Source organism: Panulirus ornatus, chromosome 13 (genome assembly GCF_036320965.1).
Source record: "Panulirus ornatus isolate Po-2019 chromosome 13, ASM3632096v1, whole genome shotgun sequence".
Taxonomy (NCBI): Eukaryota; Metazoa; Arthropoda; class Malacostraca; order Decapoda; family Palinuridae; genus Panulirus; species Panulirus ornatus.
This window is the reverse complement of record NC_092236.1, coordinates 3463470-3481587: the sequence shown is the minus strand read 5'-3', so window position 1 is coordinate 3481587 and position 18118 is coordinate 3463470. Positions and strand designations below refer to the sequence as shown.

Here is an 18118-nt window from a genome sequence, read left to right as displayed (position 1 = left end):
ATATTCCCCACACTGCCACAACACCCACAGTTCACCTGCGGAAACATGCCCCCACACTGCCACAATACCTATACTAGACCCACGACAAAACACCTAACACTGCCATACGCGACTCACACTACGTCCATGGCAACACTTCAGTGACACCCACAGCACAGCACACACACTGCTACAGCATTCGTGCTACACTCTGGATAACAATCTGTCTGCATGTTCATCACCTTCGCCTGGGCGTCATCCACCTTCAACACCAGTGACATCCAACCCAAACTACGTACATAGAGAAGCTCTCAAGCTTCCAGTGTGATGAAGGACACGACTGACCCCGCACGAAGCAACCACACTCCCCCTGCTCACCTAGACCTCACTAGGTCGTGTCAGCGGGGATCACAATGTAGGTCACAACAAGAACAGAAGGTCAGGTCAGCCAAGGTCAACCGTACAGGACACACAAATACCAGTGGCTATCACCGCTAGATAGAGCAGCAATGTGGGTCACGTCATCAGGATGGCAGAGGTCTCTGCGCACACCAAAGAGGTCACTTACTTATCATAAAGACCGTAAAGCTTAGCTGGACTTTATCAAGGAGGAGACACCTGTTGCCAGCGTCTCGCACGGTGCGCCTAAACCGTATTCTACCGCCGGGTAGAGGGGTCAGTGCTAGTAGCAATGTTCCCGGTTGAACTCCAGCACCAGGAATCACCTGCATCAACCTGCCTCATCATGGATTCTCGTGCGAGGCGACTTGCCCGGCACGCTGCAGGAATGCTGACCTCTGGGTTACCTACCGCAATACACGGAAGCATCGACTAAGTATTGCCAGCTGGTTAGGCCATGCGAGTGAACTGGCCAATGGCTGCTTCTTACGTTGGTCTCAGGGCCGTCTTCTACCCCTCGCACCTCAGCCAGCGACCAAGCTTCCTCAGTGAGGACAGGGTCTATCATGCCGTATGATGATGTGGGAGGTAGATCAGGCGTGTTCCTCCAGCCAAAGCCAGGGACACAGGTGCCCTGCCAGTCACAGGAGGGGAGCAGGTGTCACGCACCAAATACATAATTGTCACGGGGAAAGGCACCGAGCTGTAACGTATTGTCACTCGGACCTTCATGGGGTGACGCACCAGTCGCTGTTGATCACAACACATTTATCAGTCAGGTACGATCCTGAAGCCTTCACTCCCAGTGCTTTCTCTAACTGAAAAACTCCCTCGCATCCCGAAGCAGTTCCTCCCAACCACATGTCGCCCATCTGATCCATCTCTTCCATCCTCAACTCTTCAGTCCCACCTCCAGTCCCTTCCTCGTAATCTCCCAGACCCAATCACCCTTTTCATCCGATCTGTGAAGCAATAACATAATATCCTCTTGGCAAATTCAGGCCTAAACAACGCACCCAGGCTTATACAACACACTTGAATCTGCAAAGAACATCCTGGAATGGGCATTACACCTAGACCAGCACAACACATCCAGGCCAACACAGCTCACCCAGGGCAACACAGCACACCCAGGCCGCGCCGGAAACCCTCGCCACCCAGGCAGGGTCTACCTCCACTTGGGCGGCCATATGATAAGTCCCAGCACGTCAACAAACCTCGTTAAAGCGTCGCCTCGCGTCCATACCAGTGAAGACAATAAGAGTGGAAATAAAGGGAAGATTTTGAAAGAAAGGTGTAAATCACTGCGTCGTGTTCAGTCATATTGCAACCTGGCATGAGAAAAAAAAAATCAATTCTTGTTCAACAAGGCGTGTCTTGCACTGCATTTGTTTTGGAAATCTCAGAGATCATAACTCCATTCCGGTCCTGAAGCCTGGCTCCATACTTGGTTAATGCTTCCTGTGTTTTCACTCACAGTCCCGTATGCTCCAGCATTCTCTCCTCCCTCCCACCTGTGACGGGAGTCAGCCAAGGAGACTCAGGTGTGGTGACGCGTTACGACTCCACCGTCACGCATGGAAATGACGGTGTGAAGGACAACATCTCTCTCTCTCTCTCTCTCTCTCTCTCTCTCTCTCTCTCTCTCTCTCTCTCTCTCTCTCTCTCTCTCTCTCTCTCTCTCTTCTACCGAATACACATAGATGCAAATATCTGTGATGGAGTGTCTTAAGCAAGACAGTAAGTGAGGGTGCGTGTGTCTGAGGCGAGAAATGGGTGTGTGTGTGTGTGTGTGTGTGTGTGTGTGTGTGTGTGTGTGTGTGTGTGTGTGTGAGAGAGAGAGAGAGAGAGAGAGAGAGAGAGAGAGAGAGAGAGAGAGAGAGAGAGAGAGAGAGAGAGAGAGAGAGAGAGAGAGAGAGAGAGAGAGAGAGTAAAAAAAAGTGTGTGTGTGTGTGTGTGTGTGTGTGTGTGTGTGTGTGTGTGAGGGTGTGTTGGTGTCCTGCCCCTGGCTGCAAAAGGCGTTCCCTGCGACACACCACGCGTGAGAGGGGGACGATGGGAGGGGGAGACCACCCGATATAGCTAGCACCGTGGGTGACGAAGGACGCCGCGCCCACACCTTCAAGGTAACCACTCGGACCGATACCTCTCATACCCAGGTTAATCCCCCGACAAGACCGGCACTACACCCGCTGAACAAAGCAGGAACCCAAGCAACACCCTGGAGAAGAATCCCATGAAAATAGCACTAAAGCAGAGAGAGAAAAAGAAGAAAAGATATGTATATTCTGACATACAATGGTAAAAGAGAGAACACCACAAATGCAAGAATAATATTCATGCTGAGGGAGAGACATGTCGGCTGATTACCACACAAAGCGAAGCCTTACATCACCATTTCCAAATATCAATTTTCTTATGAAAATGAAAGTTGAAACTAAACACACACACACACACACACACACACACACACACACACACACACACACAAGGATTCATACTTTCTCAACATTTAAGAAACAATGGCGTCTGATAGGCACGAGATCATGACGATAGTCTTGTTTTATTCTGCCAGTTATTACGACACCGAGAACTGAGCCACTTCTGCAGGAAAACCTCTTCCGTGAGGCAACGAAATGACCATCAGCATTTCCTGCGAGAGCAAGTTGGTCATCACGCCACCACCTGAGAGATGGCGCTGCCACAGTCTTGACTCAAGGTACGTCAATATTCCGAGGATGGAATGGAATGGGATGGGATACGATGGGATGGGAGATGGACAAGGGGAAAATGAGAGTTACCATAACACGCGTGTGTCCACAATACAACCGTCATCTCCACAACCCGTAGTTCCACACAGCTCCATAACACCCCACACACCCTCATACAGACCCGTTCCCTCACAACTCCAACAACCACAACCCCACAACGCTCACTGAAAATGCCGGGGGACCAGTAGTCCGGAGAGATGAGGTAAGCTGAGGTGATCCATTGGCAGTCCATCCGTACGGGTGACCCCCAGTGACCAGGCAAACTCGGAGGGAAAGTCCCCTTTGCATGAGTGCTCCTACGAGTGTGGCAAGGCACCGTTCACATCATGAGGCCGGACCTTAATATAACAAAGAGCAAACAATTCCTACTGAAGTAAATTTAATCGGCTTTTGTTCGACGTGAATCACCTGCAAGCCGTCCGTCCCCCTTCCCTCTCCCTGGTCTCTGAAACCCGCTGACAATGTCAGTAATTTTACAGTCGTTCGCGAAAAAGATGAAGGAAAGAAAAAGGAAGGTGGCGAAGGTAAGATGTCGGGCCGCGCCGTCCAACCATGGCGGGAGAGAAAGACTGTCTGTAGCAGGTGATTACGGCTCGGTGTGCCCCAGATAAAGGAAGTCACCGTGATCCCCTGCGGCCCCCCTCAGGACGTGATTATAGCGTGATGTTCCTCGGATAATGGGAGTCATCCTCTGCCCTGGTAGTCCTCTCAGGACGCGGGACGGGGTCCTGTTCGCCTCGCTGGACGGGGCGCTTCCCCAGCGACACCATCATCGCTTCGTTAGTGTGGCGTGGCACAGTCAGGATCGGCCAGTCACGATGAATGAGATCTCCTTGGGCGGCCACCCAATGAATCGTTTCAATTGTTGTCACCGTTAAAAGAAAATCTCAAAATTCTACTCAACAAATGTCTTTTTTATAAATATATATAATTTCTTCATGATGAAAGATTTCTAGCCAAGTTGCCTTGGATTGTCTCACTCTTCCCTCAACTTTAACAAAAATACATTTACACTTAAAAGAACTTATTCCTTACGTAACTACAGTCAAGCATACATGCCTTCCGACGCCTACTGACACACAGGTCTTCGCCAACATAATGCCAACAGCAGGCTTATAAGCCCACCTGAGCAGGTGATACAAACCTCCCACGTTGCTTCAACAATATCATGATACAAAACAAAGGAATACACTAAAGTATTCACACACACACACACACACACACACACACACACACACACACACACACACACTACAGTTACCAGCGCCTCAGTTATTTCCTTCAACCTACGAGTAGTTCCGGGTGACCACATCTTCCTTCCTCAAGTCGTGACCTGTGACTCACACTCTCCTGACTACATCCTAAACGCCACAACTGCATCATAAACTGTATCTACAGCCATCGCACTAGGCCGCCATGGAACAGTGTACCCTGGCTCTCACGGCCACTACGTTGATGTACGTTAAGTTCCTCTAACATTACCAATACATCGGAAATATGAATCGTAGGGGGATTTACGAATATCGAGCACTGAAGAACTGATGTCTTGAGTTACCGACCTTTACCAGCCAATTCCGCCATCCATTTGCCTTTACGTCAGTGCCAATCACTGACGTAACTCCGGTGCCAGTCTCAGACCTAACCCCAGTGTCAGTCACCGCCCTGAACTCAGAGTAAGTCATTACCCTGAACCTTAAGCCAGTCACTATCCTACGCCCTGGGCTACTCACTGCCTTGACCCCAGAGCCAGCGACTTCCCCGGCTCCAGCCAGCGTCAGTCAGCGACACGTAGCCCTGGCCTGAGTCAGGATCTAATAAGAACTCTGGCTAAAACCTTCCCAACTTCTGTGGCAGGTCTTGTGACCTGAGTTCTCAACGCCTCCAAAACTCTTCCTCAGTCTGACATGAGAGACGTAACCGCAAATAAAATTCCCGCTCCCTCCACGTATCCTTCACTGTCGCCTCACCACAGCTCCTGGTAAGGTATGGTGTCAAAAAACCTAGAAATATCCCTTCACGTATTACCCCATAACACACGTTTACTTTATACTTATATCTGATATCTAATCAACCTTAACGAGCAGTGTTTGGACCATAAACGATTAAAGTAAGGACACTGCTATGGGCGTTGTCCGGAGCATGTGTAATGTTAGCAGTGCCTGGAGCATGGACACTAAAGAAACCTTGGCAGGTGTTCATTATCACTGTAAGAGGAGTAGCACCCCCAGGCGCCGCCGCCGCCTCCCTCCTCACACTCACCGGCCACCCACCACACTCAGCCGTCACCCTACCGCGCACCCTTCCCTCCCTCAGCACTCACAAGTCATCCTGCTTTCCTCCACACTTTCAACAGTCACCCTCACTCCCTACAGACTCTCACTAATCTTCCTCCCTCCCCCATACTCTCATCACTCACTCCCTCCACACACCAGTCGCTGCCCTTCACACTGGCACCAACCCGAACACACTATTCCTCCCTCACACCACACTGTACCAGGAACAATCAGGTCTTCACAATCAGTCACGTTACAATCACAGCACAAGATTCGTATCCTTCCAATCTTTTCTATCTATCCACTCACACAAATAGACAATGATTACATTCATTAAAGTCTAAACACTATGGTAAATCCAAGTTTCAGGTCTGCATGACACCTCCTGACGCGGCTCCATCAGTAGGACTCTACTCTTCCTACAGCCTTGCCTTCTTCGCTGTTAAGTACCCATGTGCTGACAAGGCTGCGGTACCTCCAACACCCACCTCACCCAGCATGGTGTCCAGCAGTCTCAGCAAACTGTTCCCACAGTGTACATGTCCTCCACTCATCTGCATCAACGTCTGGAACTCGGCGAAAAACAAACTCTATTCCTCACCTCTCCCTCCCTCTGTCAGATGGAGCCAGGATAAACACTTGGAGCAACCAAACTCAGCAGGATTATAACACAAAAATATTGACTAAAAACCTTGAATTGTAGTTGTGATAACAGTGCGGAACTGCACCTCTGCTGCGACGTTAAGGTCGAGCACCGCAGCAGATAGCCATCAGGTAATGGACCTTACCGATCCCTCGAGGTCTTCATTCTCATTATCATCATCACTCTCACCAAGACGAAATAAATTCATGAAGAAATTCCGGCGATAATCGAGATTGGCAACTGCCATTAGGTTCTGTATCCGAAAGGGATCGAGATATGGACGACAGCCTTGGAGCCTGGCAGCTATTTCGGACCTGCCTGCAGCCTTGGAGCCCGATATGCCATGAGTCTCTAGAGACCACAGGCATCCGTGGGAAAAGGTGTGTGTGTGTGTGTGTGTGTGTGTGTGTGTGTGTGTGTGTGTGTGTGTGTGTGTGGGAGATTTTAATGAAATTATGTTGGTGTCGCGGACTCCAACACTGGGTCAGAGTTGAGAGCTGAGGATTACAACAGGACAGGTGCCGCCTGACGGAGACCAGAATGTCGGGGTCGGGAATACAACAGCACAGCACCAAGCTGGCTTTCTTAGCTTAGCTTTCATGACTAACTGTGTTAATTTCTGAAAGAAACTTAGAATAAGCTTGATCCTAAGCAAATAACTTATGGCTAAGTACCTTAACTGCTTCAGGACTATTTTTGTCTCGCCGACGACGAATTCTACGAAATATGAGACTAGATGACCAGCTACTCTGATGTCAGCGTCGTCGCCATGCTTAACTTACGGTCTTTAATCAAGGCTTTTTATGATTTCCAGGAAAGCCTCCACCATTATTAATAAAGGGATCCTCAAGCCTACCGAGGATGACCGGGCCTGAGCAGGCGAGACATGTGGTCTCCAGAGGCTACATTCATCTGGGAAACGGGAACAAATTTCTGAAGATCATTCTCACGTGAAACTTTAAAAAGATTAGATGAAAGTTCTAGGCTATCTCCTTGTGTAAGTGCTGATTCATATATCGAAATCTTTTGACCATTTGTTTAACATTCTGGTCGGGTGTGAGACTTGCCTTCCCTCGCTTTACCTTCACTAACTTCAAAGAACAGTTTCTCCAACTGTGGCTTCCCACTGAACCTGCCATACTCCCCCACTAGGATCACAGACTCCCGCAGAAAAGTGATGGTGATTCGCTCCACGCAAGTATCTCTCTATGAAAGTCTCACCCATGGGGAAACGTCCTCTCCAGTGGTTACCCCGGGTTACTCTAGCCTATACCTACATCGTCCACCCACCGCAGGTAATAACAATGATACATGAGAACACTTTTACGTGACACCGGTGTGGCGTCCGTGACTTACCTGAATGTCTCCCTGCCACAGGTGACGACGACGACGATGAGGACGACGACAACTGCGACGACCCCTGGGAGCCGTCCATACCCCTGCTCCAGGCCGCCAGCCGCCCGCCCAGCGCACGGAGGGCCACACCCATCCTACGAGCCACGCCCGCCACCTCCCGCCCTCCAGAGCCTCCAGTGGGGGAGGGAGGAGTGGAGACCACGTGTCCCGCCGAGCTGCCCCCAGAGTCACTCTCCTGAAGCGCCGGCTGGACCGTCTTCGGGGAAGACCGGCCGCCCTCACCCGTGGAGTGGGCGGCAACCAGCGTGTGCGCCAGGAGAGCGTTGGTGCCATGCACGGGGCACGTAGGGGAGATGGTGGTGGGCATGGGGTTGGGTGGAGGGTGGTAGGAGTGATGGACTGGACTGTTAGGAGCACTACTTGGGGTAGTGTTGGAGGCTTGGGCACCCTGTGGCCGCTGTGTGGCATTACAGAGCGCGGCCAACTGATCCAGGGCTGAGGACAGTCGGGTTAGGTCGCCCGCCCATCTGGTGTCCGTACCCTCGGCATCACGCCCTCCGCTCACAGACCGCGATTCATCCCGCCCATTCACCGCCCACACATCTTCGAACCCCTCATCTTCTTCATCCTCGAAGCCGGCCACGTTCTCCTTGTCAGTGGCCGGCTGGCTTCTGGCCCGGGGCGGCCGAGCGTGTCGACCAGACAGGCGCTTCACGGAGCGGGGGGACCTGGCCGAGGCGGGTGTGTTGTGAGCCCTCTGGGCGAGGGGCGGGTGCAAGGAGCCCAACGGCCCGTTCAGCCGTGCCTGGAAGACACCCCTCAGACTGCGGGCGGCCGAGACACGGGCATGGGCAGTGGCGGGGTTGGGCGGTGCACGGAGGGGAGCGAGGGGATCGGACAGTAGGTCGAGGTGGCTACGGATCTTGGGCGGCTGCAGGTTGAGCGCCCGCAGCGTCTCCGTATGCCCCGTCAGACCTGCTTCCTCCTTCATGACTACGACTCCCTTATACTAATATCGTCTTAAACTACACTTATACGTTCACTTAAAGTTACACCTTAAGTCACTAAGAACAGTATACTACAAGTGAGCTTCACCTCCGGCAGGGCGGGAGGCGCCTCAGCTGATCACGAGGAAGTATTCTCTGCTTCACAAAGCAGTCGTGACAGCTCGACTAAACACACACAAGGTCTACAGACGCGTCTTTTCTAACACTCAGATAAGAACACTCGGGAATCTATCTTGTAATTCCTCTCGATATGAATGTATGTATGTATGTATGTATGTCACAAACTCAGTACTTGACAGTTTAGATAAGTGACATCGGTCCCTTCAGATGACTGGGTTGTGGCTATTCCTTCTGCAGTGGTGGTGAGAGGTAGGCGAGCGCTACACACTGCTGAGGGAGGCGTGAGGGAAGAAGACAGAGACAGAAGACCTAGTGATCCTGCCGATCATGGAGGAGCGAGTCCTGCGCTACGTGTGTGCTACTCATCCACGTCTGCAGGATGAGCACTCACAGGCCCGCCTGCCTTTTCACTCAGTACCTCTGCACCCACCACAACACAAGGGAAAACATTACATGAATAAATATGCCTCATCACTACTTTCCTCTCTCCCAACTGTAAACCAACACGAGTTGAAAACACCTTAAACATGCACGAATATACACAACAAATTAACATCGTAATCATATATATAAAAATCATTCTATCGACGATTTCAAAACAGCTTTACGTCTTTATATATATATATATATATATATATATATATATATATATATATATATATATATATATATATATATATATATATATAAAGAGCAGGGGCCCACGAGTTCCCTGTGAGGCACAGTGAAGGAAGGCAATATCAGGCTGGCTGAGAACTTGCCTCGTCACTTCCATTACCAACTTTTCTCGGGGGCGGCAGCAGCAGCGTCGGCCGCCCGGCCGGGGAGCTAACAGATCGCTGACGTCCTTCCTCCAAAGTCATCTTCTACACATTTCTTTTTTCTTTTCCTTCCGCCAGACTCTCTCATTCACTCTCAGTCCTCAGGGTGAAGCTTGAGTGTCCAATGTGAGCGTGCGTGCCTGTCTGTCTCTAATGAAGTCTTGGACAGTACTTCTGAAGCCTCGGACAGCGCGTCTGAAGCCTCAATTCCGTCTGAAGCCTAAGTAGCTTCTGCAACCATAATTACTTCTAAGCCTTACATGCTTCTGAAGCCTTGGACGGCACTCTTCGAGTCATTTCCTTCTTCTGTGCTTCTCTGACTGCCTTTATTCATCGTTGTTTTTCGGGTGATTATCTCCAGTGCCGCCACAAAGCAGCTAAGAACAAGATACTGTCTTCTTATTTGTCTCACTTTTCTCCCAGCTCATGACAAGTCTGGTGCACGTTCACACACACTCTACGTTCTGAGGATAACGAGTCCTGGCCAGGTGAGAGGTGGAGAGGGTGCGGGCGGCCCGCCCACACATACACACACGCCGCCGGTGCGGGCGTGAGACCCGATAATGACCCACCAAATAATCTTCCACCATCGTCACGACCCTCAGGCCAAGACACCCACCTACCTCCTTCACGCCCTCCCATATCCCTGCTGTACACACCCTCCGGGTCTTTGCACCTCTCCGGATATGTATATATGGTGCAGTGGTTAGTGTTCCTTACCATTCACGAGTCGCCCAGGGTCGAGCGCATAGGTTCGAATCATGGTCGCAGCAGTAAGTCCACAGTAATTCCAGCTGTTCATCCTTCTCTAAGGATTGCTCGTAAATTAGGCACCTGGTCTTCAGTTGCACCTGCCGTCTCATCTCTCTCTCTATATGAACTATATGAACGACAGCGTGTCTTGATAGTTCTATCCACGAGCACTGACAGCATCGAACACTGGACGGAAGGTGCGCAAGTGAGCGAGAGCACGCGCAGGATGCCAGAGGTCTGGCACCGGACATGGCAGCCTTGGCACTCCCAGGAAACTGAACCCTTAATGAAATATCCTCCAGGGGTGTCGAAATGTCACCAGGAGAACCTCTCCCTCCAGATGCCAATCAGGTGCACTGCTGAAGGAGGACCCACAACCAGTGGACTGGTGCCCGTCCTTTGAGGTGCAGGGTAGTAATATTCCCAGCTGAGGTCAGGGTCACTTGTTGCTTCTTGCGTTACGACAGGTCATGAGGGAGGTCCTACACCTCCTTGGTGGCGGGATGACCGAGCTGGTGCGCCCAGAGAACTTATCTTTACGATCCTGAGGTTGCAAGATCTTTCATGGTCTTCACCATTACTTAACACTCATGACGACTTACGAAACCAAATGTGTTCGTGAGGGCTTTACCAGAACCACCACTACGGAGCCCATGGTATCCCGGCACCCAGGTCCTTCAGGCCATGCCCTAGGTCATCATCCCAAGATGATGACTTCACTGTCAATATCAGACCAGCGGCGGGGCGGAGTCCGTACTAACACAGCCACCACCCCATCACTATCCCTCCATCATTCATAATCACACCAAGATAGTGACGGTGGCCTCTGGCAGCTTTCTCCCGCCACACACACACACACACGCACACACACACACACACACACACACACACACACACACACACGAACAAACACACCCCGCCAAGATAATGTTTACAATATAAATGACAACTTTCCTCGAAGCGAGACACAGTGGGTGGGGAGGGATCTGTCACGGACACCACTCTCTCCCTCTCACCACCTGTCAACACCTGGCTGCCATATGCTATTAATCACCGCCACAATCACTTTGCCCACAATATTCAGCACACGCACTGCACGTCAACACACAAAGGAATCACAGGGTGAGGTTCCCGTATGTTTGACCACAATGTACCACACTCCCACCGCACGCCAGAAAAGAACAGAATCACAAAGGAAGGTTCTTATATGTTTTATTCATATTACATACAAGATTCCCCTATCATCAAGCTGACGTGCGGATTTCGTATATAATAAAAGTAACCAACTGTGAGTATATGACGTAGTTATATAATCAAACCTCCACCACTTTCCATCCAGGAGGAAAGACCCCAGAGAATGAGCCGGTCCTCTTGCCAGGCTTATGCTTTACACTTTCTCCACACCGAGACCGTTAATGAGATTCACAATACATTCATAATAACATCACTCTTACTCACTCGTCTCGCCCGAGCGCTTCATAACACAGTCGGAGTGAAACAGGATCCCTGGCGTTACACACACACACTAGTATGTAACACAATGTACACCATCGCGATGATATATATACAGAGTCTATATGCAAACAGTAAACGTATAGTCACATGTACTAATATCAACCCAAAGGAAGATATTGAATAACCACCACAGAGGAACGCAATCGAAGAAAGAATAGTAACCTTCACACTCATACACACACACACACACAAAACCGCACGTAACAACACACACACACACACACACACACACAAGCACAAAGGTACAGTCACTATCTTCCCCACCCCGCCCCCAAGCGCGCGCGCGCGTACACATACACACACACACACACACACACACACACACACACACACACACAACTAGGAGTTCGCGAGACCACTAAACAATGCAGGAGAGACGCCCGTCGCCATCACTTCGCCAAACACGGCGCCCGTCACTACGACCCTAGAGGGAAGTGGGAGTGGAGAGGGAGTGGCAGGAGGGAGGGAAAGGGATTATGAAGGAGGGTAGAGGGAGAGGGAATAAAGGAGTAGAAGATAATGAAATATATGAAGTAAAATTAATAAGTAAACGTGAAATATGCATATGAATAGGTACGTGATGAAGATCACCCAAAGAATGTATACAAAGGAAGAAAGATGATGAGGGGAGAGAACCCGGAAGTTTTAATGAGCCACAACAATGATGTTGTGCCAACAACAAGGGTAAATCATGATGATGGAGGACGCAGCAAGACCAGCCTTTCCCTGAGATGGTGAAGTTCTAATGACAGGAGGAGGGTCGAGCGCCGCATGCTGATCTACCAGATTACTTCACTACACATCTGTCCACTTGCTCGAGAGTGAAAGTATCGCATGACGCCTTCTGGGGAGGCGTTGGTCGCGCCGGTTGGCTGAGGTCTGTAATCTGCAAGACTCAGAGAGGGGTCGTCCGAGGGTTGTAATCCTGTAATCTGCAGGATTCGAGAGAGAGAGAGAGTGAGTCGTGCCGAAGTCGTAGGCCTGTAATCTGCAGGACTCAAGAGAGGGGTAAGCCGGAGTCTTAGGCCTGTAATCTGCATGAGTGGGAAGGTGGGCATCCCTCCCTCAATGCTCGACACCAGGAATAAAGAACTCGGATGTAATTTCCTAAAGTTGGGTTTGTATTCAAACTCTCGGCGCTTTCGGCGTCACGAGCACTTACAAGAGGAACGACGGAGAACTCCGAAGAAGGAGAGGGACTTTCTCGCCTTTAACAGAAGCAACACAAGTGGAACGTCCTCGACCCAGAGATTTAGGAAACTGAAGTGGCGTTTACTACACTAACTGATCCAGTACGAAATTACATTCTGTACAAACAGGACAAAACACGAATGTCACTGTTTCAATACAATACTATTACTTGCGTTTTATCTAATCACCTATCGATTTATTTCCCTTTCCACCATCTTTCCTTACACGGATTCTACGACTTTAAGAAATAATCACCTGTGTGCCGTTAAAAGGAATTAATGTTATCTGCAAATCTAATCAAAGGTAAACGAGGATCAGATATCCAAAACAAGTACAATATCCAATCAGACAAAGATTACATTCAACAACCACCATTATGACTCAGCTCTTAATGATGGCTGTCTTCTATCGCCACCAACCTCCTTCGGACACTTAGCTTCGAAAGATATGTATCTGCTGGAGTCCCTGACTTCCATATGAGATACGCAACTCCAAGTACCATCATCCAGGGATGCTGGGCTCAACGAGAGCTTACGTACCAGGGACAGCAACTTCGTAGGGATGCTGAGCTTCATGTGATGGTCACAAGGAGACGTTCAGATGTAAAGGACAGACAAGCCATACTGTCAGCTGCATACGAGTCTCCTACCTCCTAGCTAGACGCACCCAACTCCTATCGACGCCCACCTCAAACCCCGCATCCCTGAGCAGGGGTATGTAGTGTCAACAAAGTAAGACGGATAAACACACACATTAAATTTCTCTTCGCCCGACTCTAGCAAGCACTCTCCACGCACGCCTTGCCGCCTTTCTAACTGCACACCACAAGATACGACATAATAAACGCTCTCAGCTGACGTTAATAGCGATGTGAATGTTCGTCTTGGTAAAAATAACAAACAATTATTCTAATACGACGCATAATTCCTCTGAATGACGGACCCATGGTATATTCGAGCAGTCTCACATCCTTTGAAAAAAACAAAGCTGGTAACGACCAGATCCCGTACACGTACAGCTGGTAGCGACCAGATCCTGTACACGTACAGCTGGTACCCACTAAATCCTGTATACACACAGCAGGCACCGTGGCTTTTACGGATGGAGAACAGGATCTATCAATAGCTACTGGGAAAACATCAACACTACATCAAGAACATCATCATTCCGACAACCCTCTAAGAAGTGGAACATCACATCACCAATAACCTTGATACATCAGCTGAACATCACATCAGTCCTAACCCTGGTTCAACATCTGAACATCACATTATCTAAACATCTACACATCAGCAATAATCCTGAGACATCATCTGAGATTACAATAAAGATAATCCTATTTTTTTCTAGGAAACAAATGAAATCCAGGAAGAACGTAGCGTCCCTGAGCAATAAAGCTGCACATGCACATAGCTCACAATTACTTCTGGGAAAAATACATTACTTTTTACACTGATATTCATGTGACGTTTACTGAACCAAGCCTCAGACCTATCCTGCCTGGCCAATGGCCACTCAGACCAGCTATAATCTCATCCACTAAGAACATATCTTGGTCACTCAGAGCACCTCTGTAGAATCATTTGCACCCAACCGGCCCCTTTGATCTCACCTGAACCTCTCTCTGAGCTAATTACACAATGCAAGGGAACATTTCCCTTCTCCTCTACGTACCGACCGTGACGAGACCTTCCACATCCCACAATACCAACATAACATTGACTTCTCCAGCCTGGGATCACTATCTACCACTACTACTACCTCTAGCAGCACCATCTACCACTAATACTACTTTAGCAGCAGCATCTACCACTACTACTACCTCTAGCACTGATGCTGTAACTTCACCGCCTAGCTCAAGACCCTAGCACTATAGAAACAGTGCCAAGAACCAGAGCCTTTAGCATCACTCTCTCGATCAGTGACATAAAAGCCCAACAGAATGTGGCTGGCGTAAAACATTACCCGGCCGAGTAATTCTGGAGGCAAATAATTTCCCAGGCAACAGTTCTGGAAACGAATCGCTTTTTCTTTTTCCTAATAATTCACGAGATGAACACCACTACCGGTCCAGATGAAGAATAATTCCCCCGAGAAGAATTCTGGCTCGTGAATGTTAAGTGTGTGGAAGGTGCACCGTGCCGGGGACCAGGCAAGCGGGAGGAGGAGGATGCCGAGAACAAGGGTGGGAGGTGGATTATGCAGGGGACCAGGTTAGTGGGAGGTGGATGATGCCGGAGACAAGGTATATGGAGGGTGCATGATGCGGGGCGGGGACAATATATTCATACGTTCAAGAAAACTCGCAGCAAGTAGGAGCAGGTGAGGTAAGAACTGGAAGCATGAGGTAAGAAGGGCAAGGTGAGGGGGCATCCCAGCCTTCTCGCGGGCGCCCCCAGCAGGGAGGCACACACACCACTCACGCCCTCCCGCACGACCTGGGGCCTCATCAACGACGCTCAGGGTCATTAGCAAACTTGGCTGCCTTAGGAACTAATTACCAGCCGGTTTCTAATCAAGCAAGTTGCAGCGTCCTGTATAAAGCTGAACCCGATGTGAAAGCGGAGGCATGATTGAAAGAGTTCATGCTGAGCGCGGGAACTGGATCCAGGCAGGAGGAGCTGTGGGGTACCTAGGCCGAGCCTGGTGCCACTGCTCATGACGGAGCCCTGGTCTCACTGGCCACCACACACAGTCAAGATCCTGGCTACTGCACAGGGCCAACATCCTGGCCACCAAAGAGGGTTTAACATCCTAGGCAACATCCTCAATGAACGTACTAATGACACAAGTTAAAGTCCTCGACATAAGAGACTGACTCCGCCTGCCCAAGTGAGGTCAGCAGAGGGTGATGATGGGAATGACACCCCACGGTGCTGACATCACCCCCCCCCCCTCTCCCTTATCTTCCCCTAACCAGAGGTCTGCATGTTAGACCCACTACCACTGCCGGTGTATGTGTTCCCCCGTCTTCCACCAGAAGCAAACCAGATCACATCCCTCAAGCTGGCTAATGTATTGGGCTTAGTAAAGCCATTCTCGTGACGGTTCAGGCAAGGTTACGCCGCAAATTGCCGCCAAACAACAGGTATTGTAGTCAAGTAAAACACGGCGTCTGAAGGTCAACCTGCACTGAGAGCACACAAGGGAACATCGACGATTTATATTTCTTGTGGTTACGGAAAGCGAACGTTGGTAATGTCTGGAGGTGGGAGACTCCCGTAGGAACATACGCTCCCTCCCCACCTTCGACACTGATGGATGACAGTCGCGTGTTGGACACAGACGGATGATACTGCCGGGTGAGACACTGACGGATGATAGTGGCGTGAGAGACTGATGGATGATACTGCCGTGTGATACAGAATGCCTGACGGATGAGGTTAGTGTCTGTATACTGTACACTTTGGCAGGACCTCGATGAGCTAGCTGGGGGGATCAGCAGGAGGGATGGACGCCACCGAGAGGAGTCGGCGCTCCTCCCCCGACACACTCCACCATCGCCTCCCAACATGCACGCCCGGAGCATCCTCGTTCATGTCTCAATCAACATCATTCCTATAGTCACGTCACCGCCATGACTCAAGACAACCATGATACACAAACCTCTGACAGAGACGTGATCTTCTCACGTCACTACACCAAGGAAAACATTCATATTATCTGCTTTAAAAGAATCTAATACAGATTTCTCAAACCTTCTCCCGGCCTACGCTGCTAATTTTCTTCCGACGGTAAACACATTAATTAAGTAAGGAGTTGTGCACTTGAGTAGCCATAGAACCAAGAGCGAGAGTTAGGGACACAGGTCTATCGAAACCTTTATGATCCCTTCATAATATTTAACTCCGTGACTAATGATACTCAAACCTCACGCCGTCCTAACTGACAAAGGATAAGAAATTTCATTCCATCAATTTCTCAAGACACTGAGAATGGCTTGGTTTACATCAGCAATCCAGTACACCCATAATACTACTGTGATATCAGAATGAAATCCAACTCCTGGTAGTAAACGATGACGATGACATGCCCCTGAGAGCCATAAAGGACTAAGTGACTTCAGGAATATGCACCAATATTTGGTGACTTGAATTCCATCCAGAGAACCATACAACATTGATGCGTTTACGAACAATGGCCAACCTGAGGTGCATCCATCGTCAGGAACCAAACAAGCCATTCTCCAAGTGCAACAGCGGGTCCTACCAGCGTACCATGATAACAAAGCCATCCTCCCGGTGCCACACATCCTTCACCAAGCCATTCGAATTGTACCACAGCAGGCGTCACCAGGCCACACTACCAGTACCTCAACAAGCCAATCAATCAGTACCACAACAGGCGTCACCAAATCATCCTCCCGGTACCACAACAGGCGCCACTACATCCTCCTCCCGGTACCACAACAGACGCCACTACATCCTCCCGGGACCACAACAGGCGTCACCAAGCCACCTACCAGTACAGCTGGTGTCACCAGACCTCCAATTAACTACTTTCCCTTACTAAGAAAAAGAGAAACTACCAGACTCTCCTCCTGTACACAACTGAGATATCATTTTCTTTACGACAACTACCAGTCAGGCAACCTCGAACTAAGGTAGAAATCATCTCGGGGCCTCATTAAGTATTCACAAGTAAAACATGATAATCTCTTCTTCTTTGAGCGGCAACCCAAGGGCACCCCGTTCTAAGGGTCTCCTCTAGCTATTTCCTCCCCCTCCATTCCTTATCTCTCGTTATCGTGTATGTTTCTCCTTATCGTCATTATCTGATTCGATCTTGTCATCTGTGCTTTACTGCTCCCCCTCACGGAGGAGTTCATAGTGTGGTGTTTGCCCTCCTGCCTGTCGGGCACTGATGGGTGATCTCAGAGGCTAAATCCTGCTTATCGTAATACACTGAACATCAACACGACTCCTACACACTAGAAACGACCGAAGTCTTCAGCACTCTGGTAGTACCCATGGTCGGCAACGCACTATCCCCTGACACAGACGAAAGTAAAGTACACCAACGCAATCATAAGCACTGGCAATATGTTCTGTAAGTTCTGCAATAAACCACAAGGTATTGTCGCTGCACACTACCACGTTCAGGACGGTTCCAAGAATCACACACACACACACACACACACACAGAAGACCTGGAGACGCATTCTCTTCAATTCGACCATACATAAGGCCACCCTTAACCATCGAGGGTACCAAGGAAGGCCGGAAAGGCTTAAGTGCAACTCTACTAATAATGAGCAATGATCATTTAAATTCTAACTACCACTCAATAA

At 49.6% G+C, this 18118-nt stretch overlaps 1 protein-coding gene across 8 annotated transcripts in view; it reads right to left on the bottom strand.

Annotated features, from left to right (window-relative positions):
• The window catches only part of Btk (tyrosine-protein kinase Btk29A), a 433655-nt gene that overhangs the window by 221173 nt on the left and 194364 nt on the right, over positions 1-18118 (bottom strand). For 3 of the 8 annotated variants that reach the window (XM_071668437.1, XM_071668438.1, XM_071668440.1), the window contains exon 2: positions 7422-8968. The exons of the other annotated variants lie outside the window; for them this stretch is intronic. In XM_071668437.1, coding sequence (XP_071524538.1) covers positions 7422-8412 — 991 coding nt within the window. In that variant the 5' untranslated portion in view covers positions 8413-8968. The remainder of the gene's footprint in view (positions 1-7421; positions 8969-18118) is intronic. 8 annotated transcript variants of the gene reach the window in all.